The sequence below is a fragment of the Panicum hallii genome, chromosome 6 (genome assembly GCF_002211085.1).
Source record: "Panicum hallii strain FIL2 chromosome 6, PHallii_v3.1, whole genome shotgun sequence".
Taxonomy (NCBI): Eukaryota; Viridiplantae; Streptophyta; class Magnoliopsida; order Poales; family Poaceae; genus Panicum; species Panicum hallii.
The window spans coordinates 13577807-13605061 of record NC_038047.1 but is presented as its reverse complement, the minus strand read 5'-3'; the positions used below and the strand labels follow the sequence as shown (position 1 = coordinate 13605061).

Below are 27255 nucleotides of genomic sequence, written 5' to 3'. Positions count from 1 at the left end.
ATAAAAGTAATATCACCCATAAATAGATAAAACAAGAATATGTATAAGTAAACTTAATCTTCTTATGTCTTTATTATAAAAATTAATAACATTGGTTATAGGAAATAAATATAACTTTTTAATAGTTTTATTGAAAATGGATACGGATAGTGTCGGATATTGTCGAATACGGATATGAAATCGGATAGAGAAAAACAATAAAAATCAAATTCGGATGTATCCACTTTACTATCACATTAATTTTGAATACGAATACGGATATCCATATTGATATTTCGGCGGATACGGATATCGGATATCCGCATTTACATTTCCATCCCTACAAATGATATCTTCGGTAAGTTCGGCGGCGTAAAAGGCCCTGATGCTTGATTGGAAGGAATCCAAGAGAGTGCTATTATGAAAGCTTTGCAAAATGCCTCATCCGATCAAACCCTTCCAATCTTTTACCCCAGGGTAGGTACTGACTTTAGCAGCTGCGAGGGAGCTAATGATTTCTACAATTTGTACTCTTGGGAGAAGGGTTTTGGAATTCGGTATGGTCGAAGTCGAAATAACTACAGGCTAGGGCAAGACATTGTTTGTTCATGCGAGGTGATTCTCAAGTTCTTATCATGTGAGAAATTAGAAGAGTTTGCTTGTAATTTTAGGTATTCTTCGTTACGGTAATGCTATGGTCCGGCCGTCGGGGTTGTGGTGAAAATATCGACATGGATCCATGTCTAAAAAATATAATATCTCTCCACCACATATTTTAGCTGCTCGCCCATCCTTATCCTTTCATTCCCTCTCCTTTGACTCCGAGCGTTCCTTCCACGAGAACACGAGAAGCTGCTCCCCTTGCCCATTCAGCTCATCCCATTCGCACCAGAAGTTCGCTGCTGCGACACGCTGGGCGCCATGCCGCTTGCTCCTGCGCGTGACGGGTGAGCCGCGCGCTTTCTCCTACTCCCGTGCCTACCGAAGAGGAGGACATGAGAAGTTCCTACCATGCTGGAGGAGGAAGAAGACTCCACGCTAAGATGCTCCAGCAAGCCGCGATGCACTGAGAGTCTTTATGTTGCAGCTGGTATTTGGATATGTTAGGATTAGTGTTTGCTGATGTTGCACTCGATGATCTTTGATGTTGCATGATGGTTTGAGATGTCCAGTTCTATGTTTGATTTTTCGACGCATTCAACGATTTTGAGAAGTTGGGATTAGTATTTGCTAATGTTGCAACAATCAGTATGAAATGCTACAGATTTTTTTTGATATTGCAACAAGTGGTGTTGCTTTAGCCTTTTCTCGATGTTGCATAAGGTATTTTTGGATGTTTCAACAACTGATTTGCAAAATTGTCTTACTGAAAAAGAGAGGATTCTGATTGAATTTCAATGTTACCTGAAACATTTGTATTTGTTGCGGTGGGAATTTATTTTTTTCAAGATTAAAAGTTAGTGATGTTACAAAAGTTACGTTTGAATGTTGTTGATTTTATTTCTTTATGTTACAACGGACCGTCTGATGGGACAATTCCAGCAGCGCTATTTTTGTTATGTGTCTTACATTGTTCATTTTTTGTTGCATGCTAACTACTTTCCTAATACAGGGGTTTGACAAAAACAACAACTCTGCATTATTGCGCATAGGCTGCAAAGCAATGGTTCGATTGTTAAGAAGAGGAGATCATGGATGGTATATAAGCAAGTTTATTGACCAACACAATCATGCTCTTTCTGAAACCTGTGCAGAGAAAAAACAATGGAAATCACATAGTGAATTGGATGCGGTAACAGTCAGCTTTGTTAGGCGTTTGAAAGAGAACAACATTAGTCTTGGTAGGATATGCAATATAATTAACAACGGTAACACAAGATTTGGATCAATCCGCAGAGAATGCATTAGATCTGTTTGTTCAAGAATGTCTCAAGATACTTTTAGAGATGATTTGGCCAAAACAATTCAATTATTGCAGGATATGATGTACAGGGATGCTGGTATGTCAGTTAAGTTTAGAGTGGACAGCCATGGTATGCTAACATTGATGATTTGGGTCACTGGGAAAAATAGATTAGACTACTGACACTTTGGGGATGCCATCACCTTTGACACCACGTATAGAACAAACTTATATAGCTTACCTTTTGGAAGTTTTGTTGGCGTTAACAACCACTTCCAGTCGATTATTTGGAGCTGTCTTGCTGACCACTGAGAAGACAGAAGACTTTGAATGGACATTCAGGACATTTGTGGACTTAATGGGAGGGGTGGCGCCATTAACTATTCTTACAGGTTCGGAAAAGTTTCACTTGTTTTTGCAATTTTATATTAATATGTTACACTTAGACCTTTCCAGTTCTTTATATTTATAATCCAGGATTGTCTAGTAAAGCAGAACTTCAGGTTAAATGGTCTTTTATAAGCTTGAAATCAACATTTTTGTAGTATGTTCTCAGTTTTTCTCACATTTGTGTGGCCAGACCAATGCGCGGCAATGGCCAAAGCAATCAAGGAGGAGTTGCCCAACACCAGGCATCGTTGGTGTAGGTGGCATGTGTTGAAGAACGCAAAGGATAAACTTGGAGCCGTATACTCAAAACGCAAAGCATTCAAATAGGAGTTCAATGATCTTATAACAGATGAGATATGCATAGAAAGATTAGAAGCTCAATGGGTAAAAGTTGTTGGGAAGTACCGTTTAAAGAAGAATAAATTTCTTAAGCGGTTGTACAAGCATAGACAAAAGTGGGCGAAGCCGTATTTTATGACTACATTTTGCGCCGGAATGACTAGCACGCAACGTAGTGAAAGTGCTAATCATATGCTGAAGCCTTTCATTCAAAGGGCAGCGCCCATGCATCGGTTTGTAAGTAAATTCAATGAATTCCAGTCGGACAGACAAGACGAAGAAGGAAGAGAGAAGCATGTCACTAAATTGGTATGCTGTTTTTCTTTATCTTCAAATTCATTTGATTCAAATTAGCTTCATTGTTTGAGTATGTAATTCCTTTTTTAATTTGCTTCAAATCAAATCCAATAGGTCAGAAGGCAATTGCGAGTAGGGTTCCGTTTGAAGAGCATGCAAAGGAGGTTTATACTAGAGCAATGTATGAAAAATTTTATGATGAGTTGTTTGAGTCAGGTAAGTATGCTATTCATGCGATTGAAGATGGATGGAAGTATGTCTTGGTCAAGAACAAAGACAAATCCTTAATAGACCCAAAAATGGTTACGGTTGCGTACAAGAGCGACGATGACATATGCTGTGAATGTGGGTTATTTGAACACATGGGCATGCTTTGTCGGCATATAATAAAGGTACTATAATCTAAACATACTTTTATAAATGAACACGTGAGTTTGGGTAGGATATATATAAAATGCAGTTCCTGTGACCCTTTGTATTAACTTACAGGTCCTGGTCTTGTTGGATAAGTGGACAAGAAAAGGTGGACAAAGCAAGCAGCGCAGTGTCATGTGGAAAATGAGGTCACATGTATAGGTGGTGAGCATGCAGAAAGTTTGCTGAAGAAGGTTCTCCTAACCAAGACAATTGAAGTGATTAGTGGCAAGGCATCAGTTACGGAGTCAGGTATACTGCATGCTATACAAGCATTGTCTACCAGCGCTGAAGCATCACAAGCAGCGTCTGAAATCCAGGCTCCACAGCAAATAGAACATGTATCAAATATTGGAGTGATGCCCATTGCTTGTCCTCCTAGGACTGTCAAGGCCGAAGACCTCCTAACACAGGGCTTAAGTCTTGGTTGTCTGGACAAAAGAAGAAGAAGAAGAAGCAAGACCTTGTAGAAGCTAGTATACCCGCAGCGGACTGGCTAGACAAGGGGAACCCACCTAATAGAAAGAAAAAGCGTGTAAATGATATTATGTAATAAGAGCGTTAAGTCAGTGGCATGAACTTGTATGGCTTCCACTAGTATTAAATGGCTTTCTGGGTCCATTTGAAAAAAAAACCCTCATTGTCTTTGCTCCTGGGCAGTGGTTGTGTGTTAGCAGTTGGTATGTTCAAACCTCAATAAGGACGAATGATTAGGCAGCAACTTATAAGCATTGCTAATTTTTCCCCTTGATTACTATTACTTTTTTGTCCGGTTTGATTATATAACATAGATGTAGGTCTATTATCATATCTAGTGCTGAATTTGTAAATTTATCAGCTTTCTATGTTATTACTGTTTGTTTCATTAGAATAGGCGGCGCATTGCAGCACCACTGCTAATTTGTTGAACTTATGGAGTATGTCTTTAAATTTAACAACTTCTACCAATTTTGGAAACCTATCTCTAACAACTCAGAGGTCTTAAGCTAATATATATAAGGAGTGTTGTTTAGTTTTTGTATCATGCGAAACTTACTTCAACATTTAAGAGTATCTGGCAGAACCCCTTCGTTACCGGACAACTGAGTTAGTTCCTTTAGCAACCATGCCGTTGCATCATCTACTCCCAACTGCAGATATTAATTGATATATGTAAGTAATTGTTCCAACACAGGCATGAGAGACTTACATGAATTCACTATTTTTGAACAGAAGCATGGATTGTTGTCCAGGTCCGGAAAACTCACACACCTCAAGCGACCACGGGACACTCAAATCCCCACTGAATGTGCCAATAAAACAGGCACAAATTACTCCAGTTCGATTCATACTTCATGGCACAGTCAAATGCTGGTATCTTTGAGGGTTCTTGGAGACAATTCCAGTAGTCTACAGGTGCGTAGTCATACTTGGCACCTGGGGATAAGAGCGTGTCCATGACGTAGATCACGAAGGCCACCTTAAACGCTGTCTCGTCTTCATCAGTCATTGACCTGTCGTAATTCCTTTCGATCACATCTTGAGCAGCCTTTATGCTATGGTTGTCCTTTGGATCTATTCCCAAATACGCCCTCTTTATTGAGGCAACCACCTCATTCCCCGGCTTCCCATTGTCTGCAACAGATAAACCTTGGCTTGGGATTCCAAATACCCGGGCAGCATCCTCTTTGTCAAACACAATCTTTCTTGTCGAGCCAATTACCATGGCTGGTGTGAGTGGGTCAACTTTGTTCATTAACCAGAGAATGAACCTCCTATTTAGCTGCCTGATGTTTGGAAATAAGAGCAACCCTTCAAAGCCTATTGACTTCACCAATTCCTTCTTCCGGTCAGTTAACCCAGCAATACAATCATGCAGGTGGCTGATTGAGCACCTAGAAGAAACCAGTACATTTTCATTACCATTTTTTTCCTTTATGTTTGACAGGTTTACCCCACTTCTCGGTCTCTTTCTCGGAACAACCTGGCCAAACAAGCGCATAAACCAAGAGACCTGAGTCTGTTATTACTACCTGGTAAATGGTCGAAGTCATAATGCATCGAAGGTGTATGTAATTCTCAGCAATTTGTATCAAAAAACAGCAGGTAACTTCATGGGAGAACGCACCTCACCCTGGCATCCAGAGTCGGAAGACCATGATTGAGATGCCTTGGAGCCAGTCAGTGAGGAATCAAGCCTCTTATCATCCATGCCTTGGCCAATTTTGGCCCAATACGTAGACCACAGGCCACCCGCCCCCTTTCTACCAGGTGGTCTAGCTCATACCTCTTGCAGCGGATTCCCCAACAGCGATATTGCCTTCTACCCTTTCCCTTTTCTTGCTCCCGCAAAGCGAATCACGAGTGCCCTGGGTAAAATCAGGTTGCAGATGCGGTTTTTCCTGTATCTAAATCGAGCATCGCAGCATTAGAGCTGCTAGATCGAGCCACCCAAATCCCACTTCGGCTAGCCAATTACTCCTACCTCGCTCCGGCTAGGCCCTCTTTTTTTCCCCTTTTACCTTTTCAAGCTCGTGCGCGACTTGCATGAACCACTGTTCAAAGGGCCCACTCCACCGCCCAATACCTTAAATGCGTGTGCAATATTTTTTTACTAAGGGCCTGTTTAGTTCCTTCCGCAAAAACGCAAAAAAGCTGTAAACGCAAAGATGCTAAAGGAATCTTGCTAATTTAAAGTATTAAATGAAGTCTATTTACAAAACATTTTGCATGGATGGGTTGTAAATCGCGAGACGAATCTAATGAACCTACTTAATCCATGTTTTGCAACAGTGATGCTACAGTAACCATCCGCTAATTATTGCTTAATCATGGATTAATTAGCATCATTAGATTCGTCTCGTGATTTACAACCCATCCATATAAAAAGTTTTGTAAATAGACTTTATTTAGTACTTCAAATTGGTAAGATTCCTTTGCAAAAAATTTTTTTGCATTTTTGCAAAATGATCTAAACAGGCCCTAACTCTACCACTGGAGAACCGGAACTTGGGTGTCAGATAGTGTGAACGTTCATCTCCTCATTCCTAGCTAATTTTTCTATCACAGCGAAACAGCTTTGTTCCACAATGAAAGCTAGCTAGATTTAATGCTACAGTTTTCGAATCTCAATGCACCACCGATCAAGGGCGCCTGCTGCGTGCGTAGCAACGCACGCGCGTAGATAATCCGCATTGCGGCCGAGGCCGGTCAGCGAGACGACGGCGAGCGTCGTCCATAGCAACCAGACCCCACGCTCCGGATATATTTTTAGTGGACTGCAGTGTTTGGTTTCTACTGAGAGGTGTTGGGCTATCCCTCCATATGGAGGATGATTTGGAGCCCATCGAATTCAGCAAAACAGCTCACAAGTCTAGTGCTTGAGCACCATTTATTTGGTGCTTGATTCAATGATTGAGGTCAGTTTAAAGGAAAGTATTTAAAGGAAAGTATAAAGTAAGGTCACTTCAAAGGAAAGTATAAAGTACAAGAAAAATCCTAGCTCATCTCCATCACCTAGCTCTGGATCTTACATATGAGAGAGGAGAGTAGAACACACACAAAACTTGAGAGAAGAAGAAGAAGAAGAAGAAGAAGAAGAAGAAGAAGAAGAAGAAGAAGAAGAAGAAGAAGAAGGTCTGCCTAGATTTGGTGGCTCTGAAATGATCTGTTTCAAGTCTGTGATTGGAGGCTCAAACATCTTGGATTTGCGCCAAACTTGGTGAGCTTGTTCTACACTTAGAGTGCTTCGATCTGGTCAGTTAGTTTGGGGATTGGTTGACCGGAGCATCAGATTTGAGAGAGGTTTTGTCAATTTGGGTGACTGCAGTTTCAGCACAGAGCAGTTTCGGTAGATGAGCAGTTTGGATGGTGAAACGGTGTCTGATTGAGCTGAAACTTTGTAAGTGGTTAGGGGACTCGTGGATCTATTTGCCTACCACAACTTGTGCACAGTGGAGCTGTGGTTTGTGAGATATAAACTAATTACCCAAGGGGGCAGAATCTGTGACTTTTCTGTTTGACAGCTATCATACATTTTGCTAGTTGTTGTTGTTGATGCCAAGTTGCATCATGGTAAATGTGTTGCTGCTGGTGTAATCATCTATAGATCCTAGAGAAGATTCCTTGTAACCATTTGTTGATTATAGTGGAAGCTTGAAGTGGATCGAGGGTTTTTACTCCTTACCTTGAGGAGGTTTTTCCACGTAAATCGTTGTGTCCTTTATGCATGTGATTGTTATTATTCCGCTACATATCTGTTCTTAGATGTTCTACTCAATATTTGTTACAAGATGAGAGATTAGTTAGTGCATCGCTGCTACCTTTATCCTAACAGAGTGGTACTAGAGCTTTTGGTTCATATTGATTTCAGCTTGTGTTCAACTTGATTACTTGCTGATTTGGCTTGTGTTGAAGATGGAAGCAAATACCAGCTGAATGATATCATTGAATCGTACAAATTACCAAGCGTGGAAGGGTGAGATGGAGAATTTACTCTATGTCAAAGAGTATTGTGTAACACCCTAATTTTTAAATTAGGAATCTAAATAAATTTTGCTAGATTCTTTTCAGAATTCATAAGATTTTTATTCAAATTATTTTAATTTTAGAGCATTTACCGTGAATTAACAGTAATTTACTTAACCATAAAAGAAATATAAGGAAATATAGGTCTTGTGCATTTCATGCCGCATTGCATTGTTCTTGTCTTCCATTTGAATTTAAATTTTAAATTCAAATTCAAATGCATTTGAATATTTTTCTTTTTCTCCCGCTCTTTCTCTTTTAGCCCGGCCCACTTCCTTCTCCTCCTCCTCTCTGTTTTCCTTCTTCCCCGTGGCCCAACCGGCCCACTCTCTCTTTCTATTTCCCCCCTCTCTCCCCTTCCTCCCGCAAGGCCCAGCCCAAGAGGCCTTTTCTTTTTCTCCACCCCCGCGCGGCCCAGCCGGCCTAGCCGCGTCACCCCCTCTCTCCCAACCCAAGCCGGTGCTCCTCTCTCCCTCTCTCCCTTATCGCCCGTTGGGTCCTTCCCCGACCTCGAGCTAGACTCGGGCTCGACCCTGAGTCTTGCCACGGCACGCCGCCTCCGCCCGCGCGGCGACTCGAGCCCGCACGTCGAGGCCCCCTTGGCCGCCCCTATAAAGCCGCCGCCCCGCACCCTTGATCCCCTCAACCCGCAGCCGCCGTCCTCGCCTCGCCAACCCTAGCCGCGCAAGCCCGCCACCGCCGCACCTCGGCCGCCCGACGCGCCACCGCTCCACCGCTTTCCGCCATCGAGCAAGTGCCCCAAGAGCTCCGCATTGCGGTAAGGAGCATCACCAGCCCCTTTTCCCCCTCTTCCTCGCCTTCCCGCATGCGCAATTCCTCGCCGAAGCTCCGCGGCCGCGCGCTGCTGCCATGCGCCCCTCTTCACCCCTGTCTCGCCAACCCGAGCCCCTAAATGCGATCCCTGTAGCGCCTGCGTTCTTCCCGTGCAGCCCACGCTCGAAATCGAGCTCGGACGGCCGTTTTTCGCCAAGTCCGGTGAATCCGCCGCCGGCGCCAGCGCCGCTGCCCGTGCCACCCCAGCCCCGCGCAGCCGTCGGATCCCGATCTGACAGGTTAGATCTAATCTAACCCGAGCCAAAACCCGCGCAAACCCTAGGCCTTTTTGCAAAAGAAACACTGAGCTTTACCGAAATCAACCCGCGGTCCACGGCAGTTCAAAAGTATTCACGAATATATCCTTTTTCTTCTGTTTAAGCCCCTATCTTTTTCTAAAATAGAACCCGCCATCCCTAGCCCCTCTAGATTTAAGGTTTAATTATGTTTTAGCCCTCGATTTCTTTGTTCAGAGCCCTTCTAGTTTCAAATCTTTTATAAATAAGCCCCTAGAATCATGTTTTAGTCATAACTTCTCCGTTTTAACTCCGTTTTCATCGATTCTCGCGCTCACGCGACCCTTGCGACGTATACAATAGCTTTATAATGTTGTTTTGAGCTGTTCATATTGTTTGGTGTACTGTTTCTTATTTATTATACTTATTTGTTTGTATATACCTGTGTGTTGCGAAAGACGGTGCGCAGTTTGAGGGTCCGCAAGAGCAAGGCTTTGAAGACGCCCCTGAGCAGCAGCTATACTTTGAGAAAGGCAAGTAGCCTTTGATCATATTCCGGTCCTAATAACTTTCTAAATACACACATTTTACTTTATATGCATGCATGTATCTATAATATGATGGATCCCAAACTAAGGATATGTCTAGTTTTTTTTTTAACTTCCTTGATTAAACCTGGGTGTTTATATTAATGTTGCATCTACGCTAGTTGCTTTTACTTAGACTTTGGTTGGATAACCTAAAAATCACGCTACATTGGTTTTACTTCATGTTCTGGAATACCTTTTTCGGTGATAACTTTAAGATCACTATATTAATTGGAACATGGAGAACCACCCAGGAAGACAATGCAACCACAATACTAAATGGCTATGGTCTTGGCTAATTAATTAGAAACTTTAGCTTATGATAATCTTACCGAAAGGGCAAGAGGGGTTGCATCGTCGGGGTATAGCTCGGTCCTCTTGAGGGTATGATATGGTCCTGGTTAAGGCGTCTGCCTCATTAGGGAGAGTTGTGACCGCTTTGACTTGAAACCTTAGCGGATTGTCATAAGCTAGGGAATCTTTGTAAAGACCTCGTAGTGACTCTGTGCCACTCACCTCGGAAGTGTTTAACGGCCTTGCAAACCTAGGCGTTAAGGAAAACACGAGTTGTGGGTAAAGTGCACAACCTCTGCAGAGTGAAAACTGATATATCAGCCGTGCTCACGGTTAAGAGCGGCTTGGATCCTCACATGATAATTGAATTTAAGATGATTTAAATTGATGTTCTTTATTTATGTTGTTGTTAGTTATCTCTGTTATTTATTTAAGGGTTGGCATATACTTACACTTAGTTAATGCTTGCTATTAAAACTTGGTCAATTAAAAATGCTTATCGCAGTCAAACCATGTCAGCTATTCCTTGTCTACAACTTTTATTTTATGTAAAAGTTTGTTTGAGCAGTGGTTAAAAGTTATTTTAAAATTATGACTACTAGGCTTTGAATTTCTAGTCATTTTATGGGTTTAAAATTTGAAATTGCAAATGGTCTTTGAAGTAAACTTGTAAAGCATTACAATATAAGTGTGTTTTTATACTACATTTGTCATGACAAGTGGAGCATGAAAGATTACAAACATAATATGAAAAAGTCTTATACACACACATACATACACATGCACATACACATATGCAAGAATGCATTGTTCCCAAATTTAATTATGATGCTAAGTTCATGATCTTTTTGTTTAGTATTCTAATCACCTAGGGTGTTACAGCTACCACCGGCGCATCAGGATGGGGGCGTGCCACAAGTACGACGTCGCTATCCCCTACCGCGGGGAGGGGCGTGCGGACCCAAGGACGTGCCAGGCGGTGCCGCGATCTGTGCGGATAGGTCATGATACGGGAAGCGGCGGAGCACGTTCCACCGGAGGGGCCCCTAGACGGACACGTGTAGATCAGCCGACCTCGCTCCCAGGGCGTCGACCCTAGGGCTCGGGACACCCCCTTCTCTCATGCAATGTAGCTCAGCCCACCACGTATATAAAGGGGAGCTGGGCCTTCTCTCTAGCAGACAACACGTGAAAACACACACATGCGCACACCGCTTGCAAGCGCCCCATTGCAAGCACCTAGCATTTGAACGTGAAGAATATGAAGAACACCACCCCATACTGGACGTAGGGTGATTGCCCGAACCAGTCTAAATCCTTGCCTTTGATTGTTAGCCACTGAGCCATGGAGAAGTGTGGTGCTAAATTTACTAGCTGGTGAACAAAACACCGACAGTTTCTGTCAATGCATTAGAGAAAGAAGACCTTGTGTTCTATGGCACAAGAGACTTGGGCATATGAGTGAGAAGGGCATGACCGTGCTAGTGAAGAAAAATCTGTTGAAAGGGATGAAGGGTGTACATTTGAACAAATGTACAGATTGTCTAGCTGGGAAGCAACACAGGGTTGCTTTTAAGAGTCTACCTCCTCACAAGAAGCCAGAGTTACTAGACTTTGTGCATTCAGATGTCTGCTAAACATCAGTAAGATCAATTGGTGGTGCTAAATACTTTATCACTTTCATTGATGATTTCTCCAGGAAAGTTTGGGCTTTTCCCTTGAAGTCCAAAGATCAAGTGCTAGATGTTTTCAAGCAATTCCAAGCCTCAGTTGAGAGAGAAGCTGAGAAGAAAATCAAGAGCATCCACACTGATAATGGAGGAGAGTATATTGGGCCATTTGATGCATATTGCAACGAGCAAGGGATTAGGCACCAATTCACCTCTCCAAAGACACCACAATTAAAAAGTATTGCTAAGAGGATGAACAGGGCAATTATGGAGAGAGTGAAATGCATGCTGTCACATGCAAAACTACCTAAGAGCTATTGGGGTGAGGCTTTGATGATTGCAATTTATCTTATCAATCTCTCGCCATCTTATCCTTTGCAGGGAGATGTTCCTAACAGGGTTTGGTATAACAAGGATGTCTCTTATAATCACCTGAAAGTGTTCGGGTGCAAGGCCTTTGTTCACATTCCTCAGGATGAAAGGTTGAAAGTTGATGCTAAGACACGATAATGTATCTTCCTTGGCTATAGATTGAATGAGTTTGGATATAAACTATTTGATCCAATAGCAAAGAAGTTTGTGAGAAGCTCTGATGTTTTGTTTGTTGAAGATCAAACAATTGAAGATATTGTGAAGACAGAGGTGCAGGTTCCTCAGCAAAGAGCCATTGGTTGATTTACACCCAGTTCCTGTAGCTCCAGCTCCACAAAAAGCTGAAGGTGATGTTGCAGATGATGCACAAGATGATGTGCATGGTACAGGTGATGAAAATGCTCCCTAGCAGCATGAGTTTGATGCTGAAATTGATGATCCAAATCCGTAGCCACAGTACTAGAAGATCCACCAGCAGTTCCACTCAGAAGATCCAGCAAAGATCGAGTTCCTTCCACCAGGTATTCATCAGATTAGTATGTGGTGTTACGATCTGACGGTTTGGAACCTGAGTGTTTTTCAGATGCAATGGAAGATGAGCATAAAAAGAAGTGGATGAAAGCTATGCAAGAAGAGATGGATTCCTTGCATAAGAATGATACATATGAGTTGATGAAGTTGCCCAAGGGCAAGAAGGCTTTGAAAAATAAGTGGGTCTACAAAATCAAGCAAGAAGAGCACACGCCACATCCAAGGTACAAGGCCAGGCTTGTTGTGAAAGGATTCAGCCAAAAGAAAGGTGTTGATTTTGATTTAGTCTTTTCTCCTGTGGTAAAAATGACATCAATTAGAGTGGTCCTTGGCTTGGCAGCTAGACCCAACTTGGAGGTTGAGCAAATGGAAGTGAAGACAGCTTTCCTTCATGGTGATTTGGAGGAAGACATTTACATGGAGCAGCCTGAGGGGTTTCTTGTGTAAGGCAAACAAGACTATGTGTGCAAACTAAAAAAGAGTGTTTATGACCTGAAGCAAGCACTGAGACAATTGTATTTGAAATTTGATTCAGTTATGGGGAAGCAAGGCTACAAGAGGAGTAGCTCAGACCATTGTGTATATATTCAGAGATTTTCAGGTGATGATTTTATCATCTTGTTGCTTTATGTTGATGATATCTTGATTGTTGGTAAGAATATCTTAAAGATTGCAGCGTTGAAGAAATAGTTGAGCAAGTCTTTTTCTATGAAAGACTTGGGGCCAGCAAAGCAAATTCACAGGATGAGAATTGAGAGAGACAGAAGTACCAACAAATTGTACTTATCACAAGAGAAGTATATTGAGAAAGTACTTTGCAAATTTAAGATGGACAATGCAAAAGTTGTGAGCTGTCCACTTGTAGCTCATTTCAAGTGAAGCACTAAGCAGTGCCATACTACTGATGAGAAGAAGAAGGAAATGGAGCATGTTCCTTATGCATCAGCAGTTGGAAGTTTGATGTATGCTATGGTGTGTACAAGAACTGATATTGCTCATGCGGTTAGTACTGTGAGCAGATTTATATCTAATCCAGGAAGACCACATTGGGAAGCTGGGAAGTGAATTTTGAGGTACCTCCGGGGCAACACTAATCTAAAGCTTTGTTTTGGGAGAAGTGTGCCTGTGTTAGTTGCATAAATAGATGTAGATATAGATGGGGATGCTGATATCAGAAAGTCTACTTCAGGGCATTTGATTACCTATGCAGGGGGAGCAGTGTCATGGCAAAGCAAGTTGCAAAAATGTGTTGCATTGTCTACAACTGAAGTTGAATTCATTGCAGCGACACGGGCAAGCAAAGAGCTATTGTGGCTGAAAAAGTTTGTCAATGAACCTGGGTTTGATCAAGATAAGTATGTACTGTTTTATGACAACCAAAATGCTATCCACTTGAGTAAAAATGCAACCTTTCACTTAAGGTCAAAGCATATTGATTTGGAGCCCATCAAACTCAGCAAAACAGCCCACAAGTCTAGTGCTTGTGCACCGTTGATTTGGTGCTTGATCCACCGGTTGAGGTGACTTCAAAAGGAAGTATAAAGTATAAGAAAAACCCTAGCTCCTCTCCATCCCCCAGCTCCAGACGTCACTTGTGGGAGGGGAGAGCAGAACACACACAACACAACTTGAGAGAAGAGAGGAAGAAGGAGAAGAAGGTCTGCCCAGATTTGGTGACTCTGAACCGATCTGTTTCAAGTCAGTGATTGGAGCTCAAACGTGCTTGGATTTGCGGAAAACTTGGTGAGCTCATTCTACACTTAGAGTGCTTCGATCTGATCAGTTGGTTTGGGAATTGGTTGAACAGAGCATCAGATTTGAGAGGGATTTTTTCAGTTTGGGTGACCGCAACACAGATAGGGTTGAAAACAGTCGGGAACGGTCGGGAAAACCCCCTAACTGTTCCTACTCCTGTATTTTTTGCCAGGAACGGGAGCGGGAATGGGAAAGGCAGACGGGAAAATGAAATCAATATTATGGGATATCGGGAACGGAACATATTGATCGGGAACATGTCGATTACGATCGGGAATCGATGACTCAAATTTGGAACACCAACACATGTAACCACACAAAACATTAAGCTCGATACAATAGTTACAACCATGCATCATTCATATGCAAACAATACACAGAATAGATAATTTGATAAACAAACATGCATGCAACATTCAAGTCTCCAGAAAAGCAACGAACAACCAAGCCACGAGCCAGGAGCCACACCCACACGACACAGGCAACATACTTCAAGAGTCAAGTCACCAACAGGCCAAGTACAGATCAGATCACAATTCAAAGGTCCAAATTAAAAATAAAAGATACATGCCACATTGGGCAGAAGTAGCTAGTAGCCAACAGATCACAACTTTGCTAGTAGTCATTGAGATCCAGATCATCAGCAAGTGGCCCATCAACTTCTTCATCACTGTCTGCGACATCATCGTCCTACAAGTTAACAAGTAGAGTCAATTAGTCAAATATACAGGAATCACATGAAGCAAAATATAGATATTCTTGGTAGAATTTGTATACAGCAACTTCAAGAACTAACAAGAAGAAAAATATCAAATTTCTAAAGGAACTTGGCAGGCACAATACCTCACACCTCAGCTTTGAAGCAAGGGCCTCAATAACTTCAAGATCACCAACAATTGAACCAACCTTCTTATCTGAAAATCAAAGTTAAACCAAGACACATAAATTAGCAAACATTGGTCATAAACTCATATTATAGTTCTGTATAGCAAACTGAGGAGCTTTTCTAACCTCTTCTTCCTGCAGCAACCCAATCTTTCATGCATATTAACGCTTCAACCATTTCAGGATCAAGGCGGCTACGGAAAGGATCAACTACACGTCCACCAGCACTAAAAGCAGATTCAGAAGCTGTAGTTGAGACTTGTACAGCCAGCAAATCATGAGCTATTTTTGCAAGAACAGGATACTCTTCATTCAGGTTCTTCCACCATGCCAAGATATCAAACTGACCACTAAGCCTCAGAGGCTGATCTGCCATATACTTCTCCATCTCATTCATATCATCACCATTAGCTCCACTAGACTCGTACAAGAAGCTCTCTAGTTCCTCATCTCTATTGTCAACTAATAGGTCTGCTGTATCAGTATCCCTAGGCTCATTTGACCCACTTTTAGGCCTTGAAGATGAGGGTGCTTCAGCAGCATAGAACTGGTACAGTTTCTTGATGACATCAACAAGTTCATCAACATGAACTTGACAAGCATTGCCATAGAATTTTCTCATGTAGAACTAAGCCTTTTCTTATATCTAGGATCTAAAAAGCAAGCAACAACTAGTGTAGTGGATGACTTCTTCCAATATTTTTCAAACTTCCTACTCATAGAAGTAGCCATTGCACTAATAGTGGTATCTTGACTAATAGACCAATCATCTAGCAGAATTTTTGTCTCACAAAACTATCTATAGAACAGATTTGCAGTGGGATACAAAGTACCAGACAATAGTTCAATGAGATCAAAGAACTTCTTCAAGCATTTGAAAAGTTTGAATGCCATGGTACATTCACTAGGAGATGGAGTAATTTTTTCATACCTCTCGACGATCAGATGATTTCAGCCTCATGAATGCATTCTTATAGTACAAGGCATCTCGAAGCATCAAATAGGTTGAATTCCATCTTGTCGAAACATCAAGTGAAAGACCCTTGTTTGTATCCAGCTCACACTTAGTTGCACGCTGAAGCGTCCCCTCAACAGAGGTGATTAAATGTGATACAAATATCAGTCCCAGGAGGCTGATAACACATTTATTACATCAGATGGTTCATTACCGTACAAACCGTCGAGGTAGCGGGCACTGAAGCGCCACTATCAAGAGGGACAACATAAGGACTACAAACCAAACCAAAGTGCCAACGAAATCTAAGATAACATCAGAGTCTTGCGCCATGGTAAGCTTCCTGTGGAGACCCTGAACCACAGGCAAGGTTGGGTGCAGGACGACGACCTACTCGACGTCTTCAGGGACGAAGTTCGGATCCTCCTCTGTAAAAACTAGGCAAGAGTGAGTATACACGTACTCAACAAATCCAACCACACCCGCGGAGGGGAATAAGAAAGATCATGCATGGATATATCAAGGAGGAGGCTAGGGTTCATTTGCGATAAAGCGAGGTTTTACACATGCAAGGGTTCATTTAATAAAAGAGTTTTCTCAAGACATTTCTATAGTAATCGAATAATAAGTGGGGTTGATCCTACACAAAGGATCCAAGTTTTAATACTACCGGACTCCTCATCCACAGTAGTTCACTGCACAACTGCCGGACACTTTCAAAACAACTCACGACACAAAACCAATCATCCCAAAATGTCTATTGAAGTGACCATGCCGTAGCTCGTCCAATACCGTGGACACGGCTATTCGAATAGATTTTACACTCTACAGAGGTTGTACACTTTACCCACAAGTAGGGTACCGCACTACGACCACCTTAATGTCGCGGCGGATCCTAACAAAGCCATTACCCACCTTAGCTGAATCTAACTAGCCAACACGGAAGCAACCATGGGGTCAATGACCTATCAACAAAGTCATAACCGGGACATAACTCACACAGATCGTATCCCTTCTCCATAATCTCCCGTTGCTCACCCGCTCTCCTTTTGGCTAGCAGGACAACTAGTGGGGTTTATGCTAAGCCGTTGCCCACACAACGGTCGAGTGGTTGTACGATAAGTGGGTTAGGCAAGATGACACCTCAGTTCATCCTTACATTGACAAGACGGACATCTCCCAACCATGCTCAACCACAAAGGTACAAGCACACCAGTGGCATTTCACACAGAAAACACCGTCCATCTCATCGGGTTATATCTTTATTTGATTTTCCCAAAATCCCATTTTATCTTTTAAAACACTCACACCCTTATTTTCGGTAAAGCGCTTTATGGTCATGATTAAAATATAATTAAGGGAATAAAAGGTAATAAGCATCTCTAGCAGTAGTTAACGTCCAACAGGGCAAATCCTATATAGACATTAACCTAGGTCATCAAGGAATAGTTATAACAATCAAGGGGTGGCTATCCAACCATGTCTCTCTTGCAATAAAACATGCATTTTATAAAACAGGCCAATAGGTTGCGTTTATAAAACTGGGATAAATATGCATCAAAGGATGGGATTGGACTTGCCATCCTCAAAGCCTTCCGGAAGCTCCTCCTCGAGGTATGGGTCTTCGGGCTCCGGCTCGCGGTCCTGCTCCTCCTCGGTCACACCGTCGGCTACAACACACAAACAATCACACAATAAAACAAAGTTCGCCGATGAGCTAAAAAGGGAAATAGAGAGCTTCTATTAAAAATAGAGGAGGCTATTATATTTGTTGGATGTGGATCTTGGGACTTGGAGAGAATATTTGATGCGTGGTCGAGTTTGGAATCGATTTAGAACGTAATGTCGCATGAAATGGGGGCTGCGGACTGCATAAGAAGGAAAAGTTGAGGGGGTTATGCACAAGTCTGCCTTCCTTCTTCCTCGAGACCGAACAGGAGGGAGGGGAATAGTAGGAGGGGGGCGGCCAGGCCATGGGCGCCGGCCCCCTGGAGCATGGCAACACCCGGGGAGGGGGAAAAAGTAGAGAGGAGGCCGAGGGGGTCCGGTTCCGGCCCTCACCTTGTGCGGGGACGGTCTACGGAGGGCTGTCCACGGTGATAGGTGGTGGGCGGCAATGGTGAGCAGCAGCGGCGAGCTGCAGCGTGAGGTAGAGGGGGAGAGGTGTTGGGGCGGTGTGGGCGGAGTGAGGGGCGGCTTGGGGTCTGATTTATAGGCCGAGAGGAAGAGGGGGGGTGGCCGGCGTGGGGGGGGGGGTCACGGGCAGTACAGGAGCCTCGCCATTAATGGCGGCCGGGATGCTCAGGGACAAAGCGCGAGCTGCGAGGGTGAGGGGACGGGACGGGACAGGCCGGCACAGCAGCGGGCCGCACGCCGGCTTGGCGTGCACGGGCAGCAGCGGGTCGTGCGCTGGCCCGCGCGTGCGCGCAAGGAACGGGCTACAGCTCGAGCAGGCAGCACAGGGGAGAAAAGAAAGAGGAAGCCAGCGCAAAAAAAAAAGAGTCTGGGAAAAAAATTAGAAGAGAGAAATAAAATGGATTTAAACAAAATATGAGAAAAGAAAAGATAGAACACGCGCGTGGCGCTGACGGTCGCGGCCGGGCAGGCGCACGCGGCCGACCACGACACGATGGTGATGTAACAGGACGGCAGGGTTGGTGGAAAAGGAAAAGGGGCGGACAGCTCCGCGGAAAAAGAGGAAGAGACTGCGCGATGTCGGAACGGTGGAAAATTAGGAGGTGGGCTTCAGGAGCTCAAGCGGCGGAAAAGGTTTAAAAGATTTTTAAGCGAGTGATTGATAATGTAATTTAAATAAGATAAAAACGCGGGCGTTACACACGCTTCATGAGCTCCTCCTATTGCAATGGAGATCCTTTGACAGCAAGTACAAGTTGCCTAATATTCTCAATTGTGGGTGTGATTACACTCAGACCATCTCGAGCAACTAGGTTCAGTATGTGACAAGCACACCTCACATGAAAAAAACAGTCCATCACATACCAAAGATGGAGCACTAGCATTGGCCCTTAAATCAGTGATGATATCTTTGACTGCTACTTCATTTGCTGATGCATTGTCTAGGGTCAAAGCAAACAATCTCTTGTCAACATACCACTTAACCATGAGTTCAGTAAATGTCTCAGACAACTTGGTCCCAGTATGACGCCCCTCTACATGCACAAAGTTGACAATCCTTTTCTGGATGCACCAATTGTCATCTATCCAGTGTACCGTGACACACATGTAAGACTTGTTTTGATTTGAAGTCCACATGTCCATGGTGGCACTAAACCGGCAAGAGACAGATTTGAAGTATGCATATAGCTGTTCCTTTTCTTTTAAGAACATGTTCATAATTTCTTTCCTAATGGTAACCCGAGATCTGATTGGAAAGCTAGGACGCAGGGATTTGATAAACTCAACAAAATACTCATGGTCAGATATATTAAATGGATACTCATGCATCACTATTGCCAAGTAAAAATTTTTGAGGCTATCCTCTTCACCATACCTGTATGGTACCACAGTAGTGACACCTTTTCCATTGTCTGCTTCAGCTTTGAGCTGCTGCTGGCCCTTCACTATACTATGTGCCACCCTCATATGGGTCCAAAATCCCGTTGTTCCATAATTGCTCTCACGTCTGCCCTTGTGCTTGCATCTTGGGAAATCGCAATGAGCCCACAACTGAACATATGTCTTCCCATTGTCCTCGATGACCAGCCTCTTCTTGGTAAAATACTGCCATACATCAGATGTGCACTTGTGCACTTCTTCTGCTTCTTTCCCTTTGGCAGAGGCTCATCACCCTCAACAATGATTGGATTTGCAGTATCTGTACCTTGCTGCCCACCAGTAGCACCACCATTGCCGCTGCCACCAGCTGCACCGCCATTGCCACCACCAGCTGCTCCACCAGTGCCACTGCCACCAACACCACCACTGCCGCTACCTCCACTTGGCAAAGAAAATGCAGCAATTGGTGTTGGGCTAGATGCAGGAGTTGCACTAGACAAACACAAGCCATGTTCTTGACTACGGGGAGGGCTTCCATTGGTTGACCTTGACCTCTTAGATCCAGCCAACAAAAATAAAAGAAATGAAGACAATAGTCAGAGTATATCTTTCAATTCAGACTATATCTTTCAAGCTACACTACATCAGTCATCAGTGCATCACGTTCTACTCATCTACTAACACATTCTACTCATAGATTCACAAGTCACAGCATCACAGTTCACAGATTCACAGGTCACAGGCTCACAGCATCACATTTCACAGATTCACACGTTCTACACTTCTAGGAGTAGGAGCAAGAGTGGTGGTACGTGATGTCGGAGTAGGAGCAAGAGTGGTGGTATGCACCATCAATGGCAATGGCGGCTCTAGGATGAGCGAGCATTGGGACGCCGACGAGCCAGCAGCTGAAGCAGAACCACCTCCGGTCGGTGGCATTTTTGAGCCTGGTGCGCCGCCACGCCGGTGCCGCCTCCTCCTGTGGATCCCTGGACCGACGGAGTGGGGGGGGGGTGCTACGGTGTGCGCCCGTGCGGCGGTCGGTGGAAGAGGAGGCGGCCAGGCGTGCGTGCGCCCGTGCCGTGCGGCAGTGGAATGGAAGCTAGGGCCGGGGAGACGAGGAGTGGGGGGAAGCTAGGGTTTGGAGGGGCTGTGGTCTGTCGAGTGTTGAGTTTTGTTGGACTGGAGGCGTTGGGAGGCCGCGGGCCGAGAGACCGAGAGGGAGCGTGGGACTGGTTTGGGCTGAATGTTTACGTGGGCTCAATATGAGGTGGAGGTCCATATAATACGGGAATAACCAACGGGAATTCCCGGATCAAATACAGTAACCACGAAAACAGTCAGGAAAAGACCTTCCCTGTTTCCGCTCCTGTTACCGCTATTTTTTCCCCTTTTTTCCAGTTCCCGTTTTTCCTGCCAAAATGGTATACGGTCGGTTTATATGGGATACGGTGCCAGTCGGTATGGGATTTTCCCATCCCGTTTTCATCCATAAGCACAAAGCAGTTTCGGTAGATGAGCAGTTTAGATGGTGAAACAATGTTCGATTGAGCTGAAACTTTATCAGCGGTTAGGGAACTCGTGGATCTACTTGCCTACCTAGATTTGTGCACAGTGGACCTGTAGTTTGTGAGACATAAACTAATTACCAAAGGGGGCAGAATCTGTAATTTTTCTATTTGACAGCTGTCATACATGTTGCTAGACGTTGTGGTTGTTGTTGTTGATGCCAAGTTGCATCATGATAAATGTGTTACTGCCGGTGTAATCCTCTAGAGAAGAATACTTGTAACTATTTGTTGACTATAGTGGAAGCTTGGAGTGGACCGATTGGTCTCGTGGGCTTTTACTTCTTAGCTTGAAGAAGTTTTTCCATGTAAATCGTTGTGTTTTTTGTACATGTGATTGTTATTATTCCGCTGCATATCTATTGGTGGATATTTCTCTTAGTGCTCATGACAAGACGAGGGATTAATTAGTGCATCGTACGTTTATCCCAACAAGAGGTTGTATCGACCGCCACGGTAAGTATTCCAGCTTTAAAACAGTAGTCAATTGCTTTGAAATGAACCGTTACTTGGACAGGCGGCAAACGTCAATCCATGTGCTAGACCGACCGATGGAGGACCAGCGCGCCAGCACGGCCAGTGGCGATCAAGCGAGCAAAGCATGCCAAGCCGGCATGCTTGACCGGGATATTCTGATCTCTCCGATTCAAATTATATTATTTTTTAAAAAAATATTGTGCATAAGCAAAAACTCATATATATACACACACACATGCAAATCCTACTACTATAAAAATAATGATGCCGGTTAAATTCTAAAATAAATATAGAAAATATGAATATTCATACCGAGTCGAGGATTCGAACCCGGGTGGATATGTTCCCCACAAGGAACCTTACAAGTTACATTTAGTTCACCAAAATTATGTTATTTTAATTTTATCTAAGTCAAACTTCTGTAACTTCAACCAAATCTATAAAAATAATCCTCCTAATATTTACAACATCAAATTAATTTAGCAAATCCAACATGAAACACTTATTGGCATCACATTTATTTGACATTTTTAGATGTTAATTTATTTTTGTAAAAAATTAATCGAAGTTAGAAATGCTTGACTTAGAACAAAACTAAAGTGGCCTATAATTTGGAATCGCTAAAATAATTCGCAAAGAAAATTAAATCATAATGCAATTGTATGCGCTCCACTGTTGCATATGCAATACCTAAATTTTCATACAAACATATAATGAAAACGCTAGCCCTTCCTTCTAAGTACTTGTTTCACTGATCTTGGTTATTTCATTGCTCATATAAAAAACTGATTTCCAACTTTATGAAAGCGTATATGTGAGAACAAAATTCCATGGGAGCAAATCGTCCCACCTTGCAATTTCTTTTTCTCTGCTTGCTTTTAGAGTTTATAGATAGATGGCACTGTCCATGCAGCTGCGCTTCGAGTAGCTAGCTCATCACCTAACGCTTCTCCTTCCATCCAATGACAGAGTAACACGGAAATGCATAGTATGGTGCAGGCTTGATTCAGTAGACTGGCTAGTTTTATTTACATAAGTAACAATCATTAGGAAGGCGTACTCGAAATCATCCTCAACAAGAAACTTCCAAACAATTAAAGATAAAACAGACTGATGGTAGCCGGTGCATTCGCATGGGTAAATTGGCTAGTTAATAATTAGATAAGGCATCAGCTCCATCACATATTACAATACCAAATGGTTATGCGGTCTTCACTGTTATACATTTGATAGCACGATGATGCTAAACAAGCATCAGGTGTTGTACTCAACCACGAGTTGGATCTCCCCGGTCAGGAACATGGGCATAGCAGGACAGGCAAACAGATTTCACAGGTCCGTCCGTGAAGATCTTGTTGCTTCATATGCTTTGGTCCAGAGAAACACCTTACCACTGGATCCTTCAAGCTCTGGTCCAGAGAAACACCTTACCACTGGAGCTTGCACCAGCCAGATGGCCAACTTTGTAGGGGTGCAGCGAAAACCGGCATGAGATGGCTGTCATGTGTTCACTCTCAAGAAACGCCGCATATGAAGCCGAGAGGCTCTTCCCACTGTGATCAACTGAGATAACATCTATTGCTCTTTTCATGTTCCCAACAAATAGGTTGTTGTCGTTCCAGCTCCAGATCGCCCTGCAAGCACGAATCAAGTTTCATCACTGAAAATAATGATGGCATAGTTGCGAAAGATTGCGAAACTACAGGTGAGGAGCACATCTTACTTGAATGTGGACAGCCATCGGCCTGTCCTGTTATCATGCTTAAGAATACATGACTCATCAAAGTTATCCGTGTTAAAAATTTGGACAGTGTCATCAAGGCTGCAAATGGCAAGAATAAGGTCATTTACACCATTAAAGCATGTGAATGGTAAAACAAAGTATCTTTAATGATTACAAGAAATACAAGTTGAGGTGATAGCAACATAGAAACTATGGTGGACCAGAAAATGGAATAAGCAGTCTTGAGTATTAGAGAATGAAAAAGTTGTTCTTAATATAGTTCCAAGAAACAGATCTGCTATGATGCTGCTAGTGAACGTGCTAAGATATTTATAGTAGCATAACAAAGGCACAATTTCTAGAGACTGAAGTCAGGTTCTACTCATGCCAAGTACTACACCCAAGCTAAACATCCCAGGATACAGTATAGGCTAAAAGTAAAATAAGAAGCTCAAATCTAGCAAAGATTAACAAGATAATGCTAATGAGCTAACAATAAAAACCATGCAGTCTATCAGCACCCACGTTACATGGTCATGGAAAGAGTAGGAGTGCAACACTGACTTTAGAGTCCAAATCAGTCAAAATTTGATAGGGCATGGAAATGTCACTGAAATCTGACACAAATGTCATAATCTTACTCGGATCCAGGTATTTGACTTTGCAAATGTTTCATATACTCAGGTGTCTGAGTGATGCTGATTGGCACAATCAGACTACATATGACAGTGAGATGAATATGCTTTTAGCCATGATCTCAATTTAAGATACATGTTCATTGTTAAACCAAATAGATAGATCTGTTTTAATTAGAAAGGGCATGACTCATACTACAGCCAGCCAAAGAAGCAAATATAAACAGCTTGGAAAAAAGAAAATGGGCACCTGGTTGTTGCAAGCATATTGCCACTGGGTGAGAAATAAGCTGATTGAATGGCTCTGCTGTACTCCAATACTTTCAACTTCTCCAGACCCTTCTTTTTCATGCTTCTCATATCCCAAATACATACTGTTCGATCCGTTGAGCTTGTGGCAAACACGTATGGGTTTTCCGGACGAAAGTCTATTGAGTTGATTCTATGGTTATGTAAATTCCATGTAGCTGACACCTTACCCGTCCTTTCATCGTAAAGTTTCAAGTCATTTCCCTCAGCAAAATATAGGGAGCTGGGACTATTTGGTGCTTGACAAAGCGAGAAAATGGGATAGTCACACAAGTGGATCATATTAAAGTTCTCCTTCTCAACATCCATAAGACAAATTTCACCTTGATAACTACAACTGTAAATCTGCAGGTCCAGTTTGTCATATATAAAAGAGTCAGAGCACCAAATGAATATCGAAATATTAAACATGAAAAAAATTGCCATTTAGCAAAACTGTAATGTCCTTATATGCATGCCAATATTATTTGTTCAACCTGTCATCTGTGTTGTGAGAAGCCAGATACAAGCCAGAAATCGGTGATTCTATTGAGGGCATGTATGTGAACAGCACAGCAGAATTATTGTAATACATCCCTATCGGATATTTCTAGGAAAAAGAGCTTTACTTTAAATTATCTAATACAGAGGAAGGTTGGCTGCCAGTGCTAAGGGCTATTTAATCTCCATGAGTCATAGCAGCATAGCACCATTGCACAGTCTTGCTTTACCCACTTTCCTGGCTTTTCTCTTTCGCTCCATGTTCTAGCATATAGTTACAATTAAACAGTAGCAACACTCCCTTTCAATTAGTTAATCCCAATGCAGTAACTGTGCTCAAAATTGTGATCCACGTGAACAAGATTGGAATAAAAAAATTACATATCCACATTTCAGCACTTCAGATCAGCAAATATGTAATTGATCAATTAGTAAAACCTTAGGAACTGCGGAAAGCCAAACCAATTAGGATTTAGGATGTTAGACCAAAATACCTAGTTAAACCACCGAATCATGCACCAATAGGTTCACAGGAAAAAAATGGCAAAATAATAACTAAAAATCAAGCACGAGAGCAAAGAAGAAGAAAACAGTCACCTTCCTCGGCGCGTCAGGGTGCATCACAATACCCCCGACAGGACCCCTGTGGGGAAAATACTCGAACACCCCGTCTGCACCATCTCCGTCCCCGTCATCCTCCACGAGACCATCCACATCCCAGAATCCGATGTGTCCAAGCTTGTTCCCAGCGGCCACCACGGTCCGGTCGGCCAATGGCAGGATCCGCACCGAGAGTATGCGCTCCGGCACCACTCTCCTCACGTTCACGGAACGCAGCACCAGCTCCCTCCCGGCGTCGAACCCGTCTGCCGCGCAGATCCCGCCCTCCAACCGCGGCGGGGGCTTGATGGCGGTGGCTTCTCGCAGGGCGGAGGCGAGGGAGGAGGAGAACCGGGTGGTGCGGGGCTTTGTCGGGGACGGCGGCGTGGCCGGGGAGGTGTTGGCGCCGGTGGAGGCGGAGGGCTCGCCGGGGGCAATGCCACGGGTGCGGAGGGAGCGGCGGAGGACGACGGGTCCGGCCGGCCTCGCGCGGGGCTGCTCCTTCTTGGGGCGCTTGAGGCTGGGGGAGGGGCGGACGGAGGCGGAGAGCTCGGCGGCCTTCCGGCGGAGGGAGGCGAGGATGGTCTCGTTGCGGCGTATGTTCTCCTCGCGGCGGCGCTCGTAGTCGGTGAGGCCGGCCTCCGCCGGTGGCGACGCCATGTCGGTGGACGGATTCTTTCTGGAAGCTTTTGGAGGCGGTGGTGGGGAGGGATGAGTGGAGGGACGCGTGGAGGGAGGGGCTGGCTGAGCGCGGCGGTCGTGGGCAGTTGTTTGGGGTGTGAGGCGGCGGCGGGTGCTGCGAGGGATGGCGGGAAGTTTTGCGGCGCTGGGAGGAGAGTGGCGGGAAACTGGACCACGATAAGGGCCCACAAAACAGTGATGCAAGGAACAGACCGCCTCGAAGATAGTGCGCCCAAGGTCCAGCCACAGTCCACAGTAGCATCAATGCCGTCAAACTACAATTTTCAACTTCGATATCACTACAGTTATAGGAACAGTGTTTTTAAAAGAAAACACTTAAAAACCCCTTGACCCTTTTGGAACAGAGAAAGATTAGACTATATTTAAGTACAACAATGGGCTGAACGAGGGAGCTTCGGGCTGAACGAGAGAGCGAAGCTCGCAGTAGCTCCACCTTCACATCTCCGCCTTTAATACCTAGCGCCTTACAGTCTTTTGTGTCGCAGCGTCGTAGCCCGGCAGGTGCCCAGGGTTGCCAGGACTAGATCCCCTGAGTATAATAAAATACCCCGCCATTGGAAAATCATTTGAGTAAATATATCATCAAATTATTTTATATAAAAGTAATCCTCATGTGTATTTGAATTCACATGGCACTGTTTGATGGCGTGGGAGAGAGTCCAACGGCTACATTATCTCCCTTTGCCTCCAACCTTTTTTATTTCTCCGTTGGCTTTACTTTCTTTTCTCCACTCGAGGTGCTCGAGTGACTACTCAATTGCTCCACCTCAGTTGTTTTGAACTTCTAGTACAAATTCATCTAAAAAATGCACTAATACTAATAGAATCCACTTTATTATAGGAGAGAAAATAGGTATTGAAGGAGAAAAATAAAATCTAAAATGGCATCTTAAAGTTAATATGATCATGATGCGTAACAATTCATATGTTTACATACACTAGTGACTAAACCCTATGTCTATATTCTACTGCAAAATCATCACCCTGACTAATTATTTTTGTAAACTGGTAAATCTTGTGATTTCATTGATTTATGTTCTTTCAATTGAATCATAAAAACTTCCAAAGTTTTTTATTTCAATAGGAGAAATTCCAGAAACTCAACGAACTTGTTCTAGTTTTACTTTTATCTTGAACTTCTTTTTAAAATTTGATTCAACATGTGCAGAACTTCTTTTTTCAAGGACATGGTACTTGCTTAAACCTTCCAATTTCTTAATTCCAGAGATAAAGATGATACTCGCTCAAAACATTGAGATTATATGAAATCTACTTAAAACTTAAACTTTCTACTGTAA

General features: G+C 43.4%; 3 protein-coding genes and 1 long non-coding RNA gene across 6 annotated transcripts; 1 reads left to right on the top strand and 3 right to left on the bottom strand.

Moving 5' to 3' along the window:
- Window positions 1–772: 772 nt before the first annotated feature.
- LOC112896625 lies at window positions 773–4073 on the top strand. 2 transcript variants are annotated; one of them, XR_003229515.1, is made up of 5 exons: window positions 773–1069; window positions 1592–2274; window positions 2463–2920; window positions 3023–3300; window positions 3398–4073. It is a non-coding gene; the product is annotated as an uncharacterized LOC112896625 (long non-coding RNA). The 2 variants fall into 2 exon arrangements; XR_003229514.1 differs by having other exon boundaries at window positions 777–2274; window positions 3398–4068.
- On the bottom strand, window positions 3504–5842 carry LOC112896624. 2 transcript variants are annotated; one of them, XM_025964656.1, is made up of 3 exons: window positions 5430–5842; window positions 4512–5285; window positions 3504–3837 (listed from the first exon to the last, which is right to left on the bottom strand). In XM_025964656.1, exons 1-2 carry the CDS (start codon window positions 5511–5513, stop codon window positions 4575–4577), a joined length of 795 nt encoding a protein of 264 aa, XP_025820441.1. In that variant the 5' UTR covers window positions 5514–5842; the 3' UTR covers window positions 3504–3837; window positions 4512–4574. The 2 variants fall into 2 exon arrangements, 1 of the variants encoding a protein (XP_025820441.1); XR_003229513.1 differs by lacking the exons at window positions 4512–5285; window positions 5430–5842 and adding an exon at window positions 4359–4458.
- Window positions 5843–19355: 13513 nt separating this feature from the next.
- LOC112897622 (zinc finger protein ZIC 2-like) lies at window positions 19356–20587 on the bottom strand. Its single transcript, XM_025965969.1, has 2 exons — window positions 20313–20587; window positions 19356–20017 (listed from the first exon to the last, which is right to left on the bottom strand). The coding sequence occupies exons 1-2, from the start codon at window positions 20400–20402 to the stop codon at window positions 19547–19549; spliced, it is 561 nt and encodes a 186-aa protein (XP_025821754.1). The 5' UTR covers window positions 20403–20587; the 3' UTR covers window positions 19356–19546.
- Window positions 20588–22636: 2049 nt separating this feature from the next.
- On the bottom strand, window positions 22637–26025 carry LOC112897459 (WD repeat-containing protein 76-like). The gene is made up of 4 exons (XM_025965753.1): window positions 25253–26025; window positions 24117–24520; window positions 23232–23330; window positions 22637–23142 (listed from the first exon to the last, which is right to left on the bottom strand). Exons 1-4 carry the CDS (start codon window positions 25913–25915, stop codon window positions 22911–22913), a joined length of 1398 nt encoding a protein of 465 aa, XP_025821538.1. The 5' UTR covers window positions 25916–26025; the 3' UTR covers window positions 22637–22910.
- Window positions 26026–27255: the final 1230 nt, after the last annotated feature.